Raw genomic sequence first — 14594 nt, forward strand, 5'->3', positions numbered from 1 at the left:
CGAAAGAGGCAAATAAAGAATTTAGAAGCAACTGAGCACGCTTCCCGCATGACCATAAAAGCAAAGCATAACATCTCCCAGTGAGAGCTCTGGCACCGTGTGTCTGACAGAAGTGCACAGTGAGATAACAAGGCGAGTTCAAATGAAACATGCCATTCCCTAAAGCAAGCAAGCGTGCCAAAAACGTGTTTGTTTTGCAATTCCATTTCCAAGAACGTACTATTTCATTTTTCAGCGAAAGCAGCAGGAATTCACAGGCTAAAGCTGCAAAATGTCGTTTAGGAGTAGAGTGCCGCCTCTAACGAGCATGCATCGCTGCACTAACGCCACTGCCCAATGTAACTTAGATGGACATGCATCATTACCATCTGCAGCTCATCAACGCTTTCTGTAAATGGTTGTCACTGCGGGCTTAATTTTATTTCCCACTGTTTGTTAACATCCAGGGGCCGGGCCGTATTACATACGTAAAATAACCTAACCGCTGGTTTCGATCCCACCTTCAGACTGCATAAAACAGGCTGCTTCGATCAGATCCTAGGGCGTGCTGTTTCCACTATCTATTCAAAGAAAGCTCCCTTTAAGGCCAGGCTTTCGGAACGGATCGAGCATTCAGTGCCATGATGGGAACGGCGCGGCTCTTAAACAATCGGCAGGCTCGCTCTTACTGTATTGTAGATACACCCGATGAAAGCCCGGGGCCTTTTTTTGGTAAGGGCGAACTCCCACGATCTGCGTCAGGCGAACCTTTAGCAGGCGTCCCCCCAAATCCAATAAGTATTTAAAAGCAGTATTCTGCTACCGAAAAGGCAGAACAGCGGGCAAAAGGCAGCGTCAGAAAGATTACTTTTTCTGCTGCTGGGCGTTTTAGCATGCCGACCTTACCTCCAATTGTCAATGTTAACTGCAGTCAGACCACCCTCTTCAGCATTTGCAAGAAATATTAAAGAAATGTACAAACAAGAGTATGAGATTGATTTTTGTTTCAATACCCGAGGAGTCGAAGGTCACTTGCAGCAGCAGGTAAATATAACATTTAAATGTCTATATTTTATGGAATCAAAACCGTTCTATAATACAAGAAATAATCTCTGCGAGAACGACTAACTTCTAGCAAACTAGAACAAGTCAGGTCCCGGGCCGGCAGCCAATCACAGCGCGGCCCGGGGAATGACGTCACGGGGGTGTCCCGGCCAGCAGCCAATGACAGCGCGGCCCAGGACAAAGGGACGGGACTTAAAAAAAGACTGAGAAACGCCCCCGAATCGCGTTTTCACGGGAAAGCGTGATTGACAGCCTCTGTCTCCCAATGGCTAGCCTCCATTTATGGAGCTAGCCAATGGGAGACGGAGGCGGGACCAAAGCCCCATATGTAGGATCATGAGATTTCGCCCTGGGCGGAGCAACTGCTACGCAGTTGCAACGCCAGGGCGAAACCTAAAAATGTTAATGCAATGGAATACGCGATCTGTAATACATCAAAACTGAAAGGATTTACATGATTCCATAGAGCATCTTTAAACTTTGCAAAAATGTAGAAATTAATGTTATACATTTCTTTTTTTAATTAAGTGGAAAATTTGCAAGCTGTAGGTTTGAAATATTTGCTTTTTTAAACAACTTAATATTTTTACTGTATGCATGTACTATAAATATATATTTAAAGACATATATATGCGCACACACGTACCAATACATTCATACACCTACATAAAAACATACACTGACACACAAACAGAAGTGTGCCCATCATGGAAGAAGTGGAGTGTGCAAGAACCTTGCCCTAGAGATACAGGGTGTGCACTCGCAAATGTACCATTACTTCCTGGTGCATCAATGTGAAGAAATCCAGTTCGAGGCACCCAATAGATGCTACAGAGTGATATGGAATTTTAATTGAATAATGTTCCATTAGTAAAGTCCAAATTTCATCAGAACGCTAGATTTCCAAGTGAAAGTAAAAGGTACATAAAATCCAATTACAAGGTCAAGACGTATTTCAGAATCATTTAATTCCTTTCTCAAGACCATAAGTAAATCACGAAAAATACCTTCAGGAATATGCAATAAAGCACAAATTCCAATATGAAAAATCCATGATAAACCTCCACACACAGTTCCACACTTAAGGGCCTGAAGAAACAAAAGAGTTACATGTATTTAAGGAATATTATACCAATGCTCTAACCCTGCCTCCTCTACATAATTTCAGCCTTCTTTCAGCTTGTTTTCATCTTCGTTTATGTCGGTTGAGTATTTTGTAGAACACGGTCCTGTTTGTTTTCCTATATTTGAAAGTTCAAATTATGAGTCCCCGGATTTTCATATTGGAGTTACACTGTACACAAGTTATTTTCCTTGTATAACTTAGTCAATTGATTGATCAAATTATTCAATGGAACCATTTACAAACAAAAAAGAATGTAACTTTTCTTGAGCAGATGACGATTTTTCCATGACAAAGTTACACTAAGGGCCTTATTTCGACGTTGGATGGACGTAACCGCTGCGGATACAGGTCCAACTGACCTCCGGGCCCAAACGCTGAATTTTGATGCAACAGCAAATGGGGCAGTCACACGCTCCCTTTTCTGTATGGGAGCTTGTGCTGCACTCGGAAACCGGCCGAAGCACAAGTTCCCATACAGAAAAGGGATCCTTCCACGCGGTGCAGGAATGAACAGGTTCCCCCTCGTCCCCCAACGAGAGGCCGTTGGCCTCCTAGGTGCCCCCAAAGTCACTTTCCAACAGGGTTTCCATGTCAGGAAGACCAGTATGGGAACCCTGCCGAAACAGAAATCATAATCCAGACGGCGTAAAACGCCTTCCATAAGGATTACGTGCCGGCTCTGACTGGCATACTGGCACCCTGAGCACGTCGAAAGCCGGTGGGAATGTCCAGCCGGTTTCTAAACAGACAGCCTCCATTGTAATGAGGCTGTCTGTTCTGAAACCGTAATAAGGCGTGGAAAGCATCCGAACGGCATTCGGAGGCTTTCCAAGCCTCATCGTAATGAGGTCCTTAGTGTGTAATCAGTTTTTGAACTTTGGTTCTATGAGTTGCACAATATTTTCACTAGATGACAGATTTCATTCTCCTTTCACATGCCGGGGAAGCATGAAGTACTGGTATTACCAGTTGGGAAATTGGCCAACTCATGTTAACAATGAACAATATAGGATACCTTATGGACAGTGTAATTTGAGATGCCTTCACAAACGTGAAAATTAGGCGTAAGATGCCATAGCTGTTGGAGATCTTTGAGGGTGACTTTCTGAACCTTTCATGGTTGTTGGGCATGTGGAGTAGAGAGGTGGAGACCATATATTTCGATAACTAAGTAATTATGCTCAGGAAAAAGCTAAAATAAAGACATCATTTAGGCTTCTTTAAAAGAAATATCAGACACTTGGGGCAGCCCATTACTGTTGTATTTGAATAAAGTACACAGAGGGATCTGTGAAAACAATGCCACACCGATGTACCACTTCTCTAAAAATTAAATACACTGAGATTTCTCTCGTTATTTGTGGCTACGGATGCCTTAAAGATTAATTACCAGGAGGATCAGTAGATAGACACGGGACCTACATTGATCAATAAAGAATGGAGAAAAACGATCAATAAAAAAATTGAAAGAACTAACAAACAAACACAATCACACATACCTGCACAGTCTTTTTGACTCGATGCGAGGGACCCGGATATTCTGAGGAATACAAGTCCGTTAAGAATAATGAGTTGATGAGCGTCGATTTTCCCAATCCAGATTCACCTAAAGGAACAGAAAGGCAAGATAAGTACTGCGGTTTATTTTTATTTGGTCTCATCTTTACATTAAATCAATAGTACCATAATCTGCGAAGCTCAATATATTTACAGACAGGAGAAAGTCACCCAATTCCATCCAGATTAAGGAGGAAGTTAACACAGGTGCGTGTGTTTCTATTAAAAAAAGAAAGTGCTGTTACTGCTCAGATGTTTTCTGAAACTTTGTAAATGATGGCTCGGATTTTTAAACGTGATCTAAGCAATGCAACAAGCATTCAAAAAAAGGCATTACTAAGCACAAAATAAAAATGCAATTTGGTCTTGAATAAAGTCAGCCTGAATTTATGTATGCTGTGAATTTTTAGATGGTTCACCCTCATTCCTATTTCTCAATTCCTAGTCCTATTTCAAACCACAACTAATTGGCAGCTTTGATTACGTCAATAGAGGATTGCATTTAAACACTTGCTGGCAATGCAACACATGTAAACTCCACGCGACAGCGAAGTGTCTTGGCCTAATTCAGCTTGGTGACTATATGGGGTGTAGTGTCCTTGATAGACAGTGAAAGAAGTATGCACACACTGGCCTAAAGAAATCATGCACTCTTTTAAAATGGCGTTCCATGACTGAAGACCATATTCCAAAGATACGATACAACATTGCTGCTCTGAAACTAAACACAATTTTTCAACGGAAATCCCGTTTTCTTCTTTTAAACACATGATTACAATCATAACAAGCATTTACAATGCAATGATCTCGTCCTTGTTAAAGTTAGAGCTATTGGCATTGCTCATGACATTATTTTTGTTTTTAAAACATAGAAATAAATGGCAGTCATTTACAATGCCAATAGCTTAATCTCTCGCAAATGCGAGACCTATTGCATTTGCACCCACACACACACACAGAGCCACACGCACCCACAGAGAGCCCCCCCCCTCACACACACACACACAAACACACAGAGCCACACACACAAGCAGGGAACAGAGGAAACGATCACAAGCAGGGAACAGAGGCACTAAAAACGATCACAAGCAGGGAACGGCTACAGGCAGTACTTGAAATGGAAAAATAGAAAAAGTGCTGGTACTTATTATCCACGCAGTCCTCATGCACTCCTCCTAAGTGCCGCTGTTCTCCCATTAAATGTACTGCAGCAGAGCTGAGAAGTGCAGATAGTCTCCCTTTTAAATTAAAGTAGTGCAGGTACTCCGTACCTGACACCATCTGCCCAGTTAAAGCAATAGTTTATAGGAAGAAGTTTGAATTTAATGATCACTCTGGTAAGGTGTTGCAGCACGGACTGGCAATTTTACACTAGAAAGAGCTGTGCCAATTATCTGTGGCACTGCAGTGCAAGCAGGTGTAAAGTGTAGGATGAGAGGAGATTATGCAAGTGTATCAGAGCACTTCGAAAAAGGGAGTTGGTGTTTTGAAGAACTACGTGGTATTGCTTTTGGCACCTGTTGAAGAGGACTGTCCTTCCATTTCTTTTTTTTTTCTTTTTTTAAAAACCTTTATTGTACAGAAAGTGCTCACAAATACGGGCCTACAACCCAGCGGGCTGGCCACCACATAGCAGGAGCATAGTCAGCAGTACAAAAGTATCCACAGGATATACAACAAGAACACAGGAGATATAGGCCGAAAGCCATAGAGCAACCAGCATGGACAGGATATATGAAGGTTGATTTTATATTATGGGAACGGGAAGAACAGGATCATGACGGGCAGTAAGTCAAGCAAAAAGGGAGGGGCCGTGGTGAGCCGCGAACAGGCGATCATAGAAAGTACAGGATAAATCCAACAAGAACTAAACATATCTGTAAATACAATCCCAACGGAAGTACCACAAGGAGAGGCAATTGTGCTCGCCGTCCAGCGCCCACCCACCACAGCTACAACCAGACTTAACAAGCGGATGTAAAAAAGATCCCATCGTATCATTCAATACGGTACACTCCCCGATAAAAGGAAGGAAATCCCCCACGAAAGAGGGAGGGGAAGGAAGAAAAAAGAAAAAGGAAGGGACTCCTCCTCAGACATGCGCCCCCCGGCGACGAAGCAGAAAAACAGAAACCGGTACACGGCATCCATGAGAGATTAGTGACAGAACACACAGTGAGCCATAATCACAATAAGACCGGCAGGGCAGTGCATCAGAAACACCCCAGGGGGACACATGACGGGACAGAGTCCCGAAAAAGAGAAGACTTAAGAGCCATAGAACAAAAAGGGGAGAAAAAAGGGGGGGAAAAAGACCCCCCAAAGGGACAGACCCCCCCCACCCACCACGCAAGCCCACCCTGCACCCCTGCAGAAGGCTATGGCCTACCCCCCAGCAGCGTGCCTGTCGCCCTAATTAATACCCAAAATATAGAAGAGCAAAGGCAAGACGGAAACATAGACAAAAAAGGGGGGGGGGAAGGGAAAAGGGAAGAAAACGCACGGGAGAGGGCCAGAAAACAGAATTATCAGCACCCACCCACCCGCCTGAGAAAAAGGCAGAGCCCTCGGGAAGTCAAAAAAGTATCCGGATACACTCCAGGAGCACCACAAATTCACACATCGTCATACCGTTACATGCCGATCATCCAACCAGTACAAGACCACCGCACACAGAGGCAAGTTCGTCTCAGCCCTGTCCTTGTTTGTCCAAAGTTGTAGTCGTCCGATTCACTAAGAACCAGACCGCGAAGAACAGAAGGCAAAGAACAGGGAGATCAAACGGCAGTCCAGACAAGATACGTGAAGTAAAACCAGGATGATCCGGAAAAGTCAGAGAACATCGCACGCAATGCAGGCACAGTTTCAGGGACAGTTCGAGAAAGGCCGACTCAGCGGGGCCAGCACAGGAGCCAGGGTCGGTCATTCGAGGCGAAGAGAGGCAAAAAGAACCATCGAGTCCAGTCCAGACGGGATCCGGCCCCCGGACCAGTGGCGCCGGAGATAGCACAGGACGATGAAGGGCAACGGAACTTCGCACACCTGCAGACGCGGCAGTCGCCGGGCCCATGCTTCCCAGGATAGTTCCAGCCGCACCCTGCAACGGAGAAGCCGCACCCAGTTTAGGGGGCCCGAACGGCCCGAAGAGAGGATCCACCTCCAGGGTGACAACGGGTGCGGCCACCGAAGCTCGCCAGGAGTGTAGGGCGTCCAGGATGTCCTCAAGTGTAGGAAAACCTTTACAGTATCCGGCACCCGGGCCATGCGGCGGGCGTCCAGCGCTCGTCCAGGCCCGGCTGAGACATTCAGGGTCGGCCGCCATCTTAAAAGCCCGGCGGGGCCGCGGCGTCCGTCAACCCCCGTCCGGGCAGCAGCGAGGCAAATGAAGACCAGCCGACCGGCAGCAGGGCACCTCCAGAACAGGAAGGGGGGCCACCAGAAGAAGGGGGATCGCCGGCTCCCCAGTGCTGCCGGTCCCGTTCTCCGAGTCCGGGCGGAGGAAATCAAAATGGCCGGGCCGGAGAACAAAGGGGGAGCAAGCCGAATGTACGGTCAGCCCCTCCACCCAAGGCCACCGGCCCACCGGACCCGGCCAGCAAGCCACAGCCGGCCTATACGCACAACGGCCTCTACGACCACGTCCACTGCGCCATCAAGGGCCGACCATCGCGCTCCGCCCCGTCCGGGCGCCGCCGAGAAGAGCCAGGCCAGCCTGCTCCGGAGACCCCGAAGCGAGCGGGAGCGACGTGCAGGATCCACGGCACCCAAGGACAACCAGAGCAAAAGGTGAGTGCCTGCAAGGTGTCTTAGCACTACAGCATAGCAAAGAAGACTTCCCGGGGCAGGATAACAGCAGGATAGACGATAAAAACAGGCAGGCGAACGGAGCCGAGCTAAAACGCGGCCATCTCGGACGCGAGCTTGTGTCCTTCCATTTCTGACACTCTGCAGCATGTTTAAGATCCTCTTAAAGAGTTTCTCGTTGCCCAAATTGGTGTAAGTTACGATATCTAAAGGTTTCCCCTCCTCTCCGTTACTCGAAAGTGTCACTCATAGTCGTTGAATGTCACTCATAATTGCACTGAAATTCTGAAAATGTCACAAAAGTTATCTGAAACCTTGGAAGCTGTGCTGATGTGCTGAACGCGAGTTTGCAGCATTAGCCATTAAAAGTGCTCAGTAGCAAAAACAACTGCTGTAGATGTCGGTGTCTAACCCCGAGTCTTCAGCTATGAAACAGCGCACTGTCTTCCCTCTGTTTGAGGTGGATAAAACGAGCACTGTGAAGTAAGCACTTACTACACCCAATGCTGAAGCGTCAAAAGACAAGTAAGTGTTTGGTGGGCGCTATATAAATTATAAGCAGTAACATTAGCAAATAACGGCATAGCAAAGGATGCCCCATTGCCAACCCCGCCCCCTACTATAAAACCAGTTGAATGGAGCAGGTCTGACTATCAAATACCCAATTACCGCATAAGATGTGGCTCACCTCATCAGGACGTTGTAGGAACATCTCTGCCCTGGAGTCAGAGAAAATGATGAGGATAGCAAAATGTTCGGGCTCCCCTAGACAACAAACACAGCTTCCTCAGGGTGATATAATGTGCGGTGTATCGTTCTATTGCGCATGCGCAGAGCAGTAGCTACCGATTTGTAGAACATGCTCAGTGAAGGCGTCTGTTCGAAGCATGCATCTTTGGAAGAAGCCGAAATGCCCTGATTGAGAACGTGCGCGTCTTTTCTATGCAGGTGGCCGATTCAGGGAAAATCACCTCTAATTGTCGTTTCTTTTTGGTACACGATTGCGCCTTTTGTGGAACTTGGGTTGATACATTTTCCAGGCCAATATACCGGCACTGTTCGGAAAATATAAACGTCGGCGCGCCCCCTTCCCTTCCTATTTGTCACTTGAGTACTGAACAGAAGCCACACACTTGGCGAGGATTGGAACCGCCTAGGGGGCGAGAACCATCTTATAGTCAGGCAAAAGCCCTTCCCTTTTACGCTCTAACGCATACAATTTCATGACTCCAAAAGGGCCTCCGCCTGGGACATAACTGGTGCATGCGCTTTCTTTTTCCCGTGCTCGTCGTCTTACAACTGACAGGCGCGTGCTTCCTTAAACGGTCTGACAAAGGCACGTTCCCGACCCGGCAAAAGCGTCTACGGGATTGGCGCGAGACTCCAACCTTCAGTCAGTTGCAGCAGCGTGAAGGGGAGAGAGCGTGCAACGGAGCGCGAGACCCAACAGACTCTCACAGCCGGTTCAAATCATTTCAGGGCGCGAGACTCCAACCTTCAGTCAGTTGCAGCAGCGTGAAGGGGAGAGAGCGTGCAACGGAGCGCGAGACCCAACAGACTCTCACAGCCGGTTCAAATCAATTCACGGTAAGACAAGCACTCAAATGGGGCGGAGGACTCTGCGACTTCTTCCGGCGGCGGTCGGGGCGAAATGGCATAACAAAAGCGCCGCCGTTTTCGCAATTCGGGGGCGTGTTTTTAGCAGTTGAGTGACGGATCACGTCACGGCTAAAAAACTGCAAAAAACACGCCCCCAAATCGCAAAAAGACGGGGCTTGAACTGAGTGACGCCCCTCTCCTCCAATGGCTGGCCTCCGTTTAGGAAGCCAGCCAATGGAGAAGAGGGGCGGGTTCAAGCCCCCATACTGCCAAAACAAAAAATCCTGGACTCCGCCCACTGCGCGCAGTGCGACGCTAGTCCGAGACCTAAAAGCGGTGTTATTGTAGACTAATAAAGCCACATTATTACTTTTTTACTTTTGTGCTTGTCTGTAAGCAGTATACATTTCGGCAAGCATCATTCATTTAAAACCGCAACATAAAATGTAATCTATTAAGAGAATTTGTTATAGCCTGATCAATCAGGCCACCTTTTTATTACAGCATATCATTTTGCCAATAATTCACGGGGAGCGATTTTGTCTTGTGACCTAATATACAATGTTTTTGCCCTTGAACTCTTTATTTTGAGTTGAAAGATTTAGAGATGTAATACACTTTTGCATAAATGCATGATCACCCACACATCTGTCCCCTTTACATGATCCGGCTCATTTCGAAAAATCCTGGAATAAGGAAGAAGAGGACCAATCCGGTGGTGGCTGCAATGCTGCCAATAGCAGAGCAGGGTGCAAAAAGAAAGTGACCGATCACAAAGATGAACATATAACATACCAGATTAATGTAATCATTGATCTGCTTGTGTGTTCCCATGAGTCATGTCTATAACCGCATGATAGGGAACATCTGATGGAGTTATCCTAGCCTCTCGGTGTTGACATTGAAGAGACCAATTTCAAACATGAAGGGAGAGCTGCCTGTCTCCTTATGTGATTGTGATTCAGGCATGTCCTAAGCAGTGGTTCTAAACCTGTGGTACACAACTCCTACTCTGGAACCCTGCGATTACTTAGAAAATTACATAATATTAGCACACGGATGAGGTATTTAAAAAATAAAAATAAAAATTGAAACATATCTGGTAATGTTAAGATATTTGAAACTGGAGGCAAAAACATGTAATTGATGTCCTTTTCATGATTCGTGGGTGCAGCATATGTACAGCAGACAGAATCTAGTATTGACAATTTGTGTTCTCAACTGAAACACTGATATGCCCGACAAAAAGACAGCATGCATTAGCAACAGAAAGGCCTAAGTGAAATGCTAGAATCTAACAGCTTTTAGTAATAAACTGTATTTTGAAAATTTCTAATCTTTCCATTAAAAAGCTGAAATTTGCATTTTTATGGTTTATTATACACGATTTCATAACCTGTATTTGCTTCTGTATTTTGTGTGTTGCTTTGAAGTTTAAATCATAGAAATTGCTTAGGTGGAATACGCCGCCTCCAGCACTGATTCAGTTGGGGTCCACATAAGTTCAAACGAAGAATAGGAAGCTGTAGCAAATAGGACAAAGCACTGATGTTTGCAAAGCAATTCCCTTTTTTATTCACTGCCACATTCCGCTTGCCGTCTTCACATTATTACAAAAACAACCTAAGGCGGGGGAGCAACACCCCCACTAAGTAGAAAAAGAAAATGATAACGCAATGTTTAACCTTTTCGACGCTGATGACGGAATTGCTCCGTCATCAGCCGCGGTGGCGCTCTGCTGATGACGGAGCGGTTCCGTGATGGCCCGGCCGACGCGCCTGCGCGGCGCTGATTTCGCACCTGCGCAGGCGCGTTCTATTGAGCGGGCGGGGCCATGACAGAACCGCTCAGTCATCAGCACAGCTCACCCGAGGCTGGTGACGGAGCGGTTCCGTCAACAGCGTGAGCGCCACGCGCCCCCCCGCCCCCTTAGCGATGCGGCGGAATAGCCGCCGCAGCGAAGGTGTTAAAACGTTACATTATAATTTTCTTCTTGGAACCAGCCAGGTTAGGGTGGGGATGGGCGTGCCTGGGAGAGGGCAGAGGAGTGGTTCCTGCTGCACTTAAGTTTGCAAGACTGTTTAGCCGGCCCTCTTGGGCCGGCCAAACCGTCATGTGCACTTTGTATGTTCTCCACCCAGGCTACATTACAGCCTGAGTATAGAACATGCTTAGCCTCCCAGTCCCCGTCTCAGCGCCAAACCATGGCGTTCAGACCAATCGCAATGCTGCCTTAGCAGAGCTTGGATTAGTCAGGGAATTCTTGGGATCCCGGAGTACAGTTTCAAATCCAAGGTTAATTTGAAAGGTTCCTGTGCTGGAAGCAGTCCGACATCTTATTTGGCTTGAAAGCAACACAATCTAAACGTATTTATTACGTCTGAATAAATGCGGGGGATATGGGGGATGCATCTGATCATTGTTTAACTTTGAGAAGTAATTATTTTGAGGGCGTAGCCGAAATTATATTCATAATGAATATATTCTATTAGTTTGTCACCTTGGATGAAATGTATGCTGATCCACTACAGTTCTCTCTTTCAGAATGTATTTGTATTTTTATCAAGCACCACTCCCCGCTTCGGAGTGTGCTTTGTACATGACTAATCACAGGAACAATTGAAAATGACATGGGTGCTATGAGGACATAGAGAGCCTAATCAGAATTTATATATGGAAGTAGTTACAATATATTTATTCGGAAAACGGATTTGTGATTTGAATATCGCCAATAAAATGCCTTTATTTAAAAAAAAAAAATGAATGAATCAAGTATGCTCGCTCAATTGAACTGATCGAGCAAAGCATGAACAAAACTGATCAATGGGGACATAGCCTGGAGCCCATGAACTAGCACGCACATTGCTTGGGTACTGCTACGCTCTGCCAACATCCTGATGCAACAAACGCAGAAATCCTAACCAAATGCAATTGCGAATTTAGAAGATGAACCGAAAAACTAGAGTTGGGGGGAGAACTTGTGTCCAAACTGTCAACATGACAGACACATTCCAATAAAGCTCACTCAGTCTTGGTGAAATCCTCCAACAAAGCCACCTGAAATGTATGAAATGTGCACTGCATTACTGCGAGTTGAGCAAGTGATGCGACTGAAGGACAAGTGAGACAATGGCTGATCGGTCCAGCTTGTGGAACGGGGCTGGAAGCCAAACAAGGTGGAGAGCAGCTGCCTTTGACCAAGGGCATGACAGAAAAACGTTGTGTGCCAGACTGCTGGGGACCCAGGCCACACATGTCACAATGAGCAGAGGTCTGGGGCGAAGCATTAGCAGAGGAGCCCAAGACAGAGTGCACACCTAGGTGGAAAACATGCACAGCCTCCCAGTCCCTGTCTCAGCGATGAACCACGGCATTCAGATCAATCACAACGCTGCTGTAAGGCAGCGTCGTGATTGGCTAGGGGAGTCGGGGAGCCTGGGTGCTTCCGGGAGACAGGATACAGCAATGAAGGAAGAGAGGCGGCCCGCAGGTATCTTTTTTTTTTTTCCTATCTTCCCCCCACCCCACCACTATCCCGACCAGCCGCCACTGGCCCCTGCATACCCAGATCAAATATTCCACGAGAACAGGAGAAAGGGAAACCACTGTGCCCAGGTCTAGGATAACAGCAGGTACCCCAATGGAATACATTTAGGAGCTTGCAGGGTTAAGAAGCCTCCTATAGATTGAAATATAGGACTTCGGCTGGCTGGGTGAGCCCTCCCTAGTTACAAGGTGGAGGTTCACTGGGAATATGGGTACCTCCATACCGGTTCACCGAATCAGCCCAAAATTAGGCCCAAGTTGCAACAGTACACAATCGTGAGAGATAAACCAATGCAAACATCCCAAAGACCCAAAATAGACAAATCTTCTAAACCCACAGCGGTGAGTGATCGGACTTCAAATGAGAAATGAGAGGGAAGGCAGGAGATTCGAGGAAGAGCGGCACCGAGAACAGACACCATGAAAGTACTGCCAGGAATAGACAGAACTAGGCAAGTACTGGCAATTAACTTAGGTGAAGTAGGATCAGACTTCGTTCACCTATGGCAGCATTTGACGAAAACTACTGAAAGGCACATAGAGGCAGAAGACTGAATCACAGGAATGGAAGACAATTCAGAGCTTAAAATCCAAGGTCAGCTAGCTATTCACTATGACCAAAAGTCTCCTTGATACAGTGGAGGATGCATAAGGAAGAGTCTGTTGTAAGAACCTGTGGCTTGTGGGCTTCCCAGAAAAGGCAAAGGGAGCCAAATCAGGTGCTTCCTGGTAGGCGCTCCACCTCAGCTATTCATCAATCAGGTACTGAAACATTTAAACAGGTATCCACCTTGCAAACAGCACAACAACAGTGAACCCCCTCCCACCTGTAACTCCTCTAGGATCCTAATATTCCTGCACTATACAAAGCTGATGTAGTAAAGAAAATCATTTGTGAGGATGAAACAAAAATTGCAGGCCATGCATTTGGATTACAGACTGCTGTATCCTGCCATTATCGTAGGTGCCCTGCTAGTGTAATGCCTTCTTTGACAACCCCAAAAGTGCTTGAGACTGTGCAGCAGAGTAAAACAAGCATTTACAATGCAATGGTCTCGGCATTATTAAAGGTAGAGCTATTGGCATTGCTCATGACATTTTTTCCATTTTTTTTAAAAACATAAATAAATGGTATTGTCATTTACAACGGCAATAGGTGCGCATTAGAGAGTAGTAGAGAGTATTCGCGGACACAGAGCCACACACACAGAAAGCCACACACACACACACACACACACACACACACACACAGAGCCACACACACACACACACACACACACACACACACACACACACACACACACACACACACACACACACACAGGGAGAGCCACACACACACACCGCAGCCAGAGGCAACATCAGTCCCCCGAGGCACACAAAAACTCACTGCAAAACCCAATGATCTAACAGAACGCGACACACCGACCCAGACGCTGCGATCCGCACTTCCTCACTGCCCCCAGGTTTAACCCCTTTGCGCCGGCAACAGCGAGAGGGGAAGTACTCGCAACAATTTCCACTGCGGTGACCAGTAGACCTGTGCCAGGGAGGCGACAGTGTGCCACGGACTACACAGGAAGCTGAGGGTTTTTGACAAACGAGGAGAGAGGGGGCGGGGGGAGGAGGAAGTGGGAAGGAAGTGTGCTGCAATAATACGTGACAATTGTGACTAAACAAAATACAAGAGGTAGCAAAAGGTACATAACATGAGGAATAGACTGGGACCTCGGCGAGAGGGAGGGTGTCCCTGAACACCACCATGTTTCTCCGAGGCGATGCAGAAATGCCTCGGAGAAAGCATAGTCTTTTTCAGATTCGGGGGCGTGGTTTTTGTTCTCTCCTCTTCCCATTGGCTGGAAGGTAAAATTCCAGCCAATGGGAAGAGGAGAGAAAGAAAACAAGAAAGAAGGTAAAA

At 46.6% G+C, this 14594-nt stretch overlaps 1 protein-coding gene across 2 annotated transcripts in view; it reads right to left on the reverse strand.

The window, feature by feature from the left end:
* The window catches only part of SEPTIN7 (septin 7), a 525571-nt gene that overhangs the window by 252173 nt on the left and 258804 nt on the right, over positions 1 to 14594 (reverse strand). For both annotated transcript variants that reach the window (XM_078688225.1, XM_078688224.1), the window contains exon 3: positions 3670 to 3776. In XM_078688225.1, coding sequence (XP_078544351.1) covers positions 3670 to 3776 — 107 coding nt within the window. The remainder of the gene's footprint in view (positions 1 to 3669; positions 3777 to 14594) is intronic.

Source organism: Lissotriton helveticus, chromosome 4_1 (assembly GCF_964261635.1).
Source record: "Lissotriton helveticus chromosome 4_1, aLisHel1.1, whole genome shotgun sequence".
NCBI lineage: Eukaryota > Metazoa > Chordata > Amphibia > Caudata > Salamandridae > Lissotriton > Lissotriton helveticus.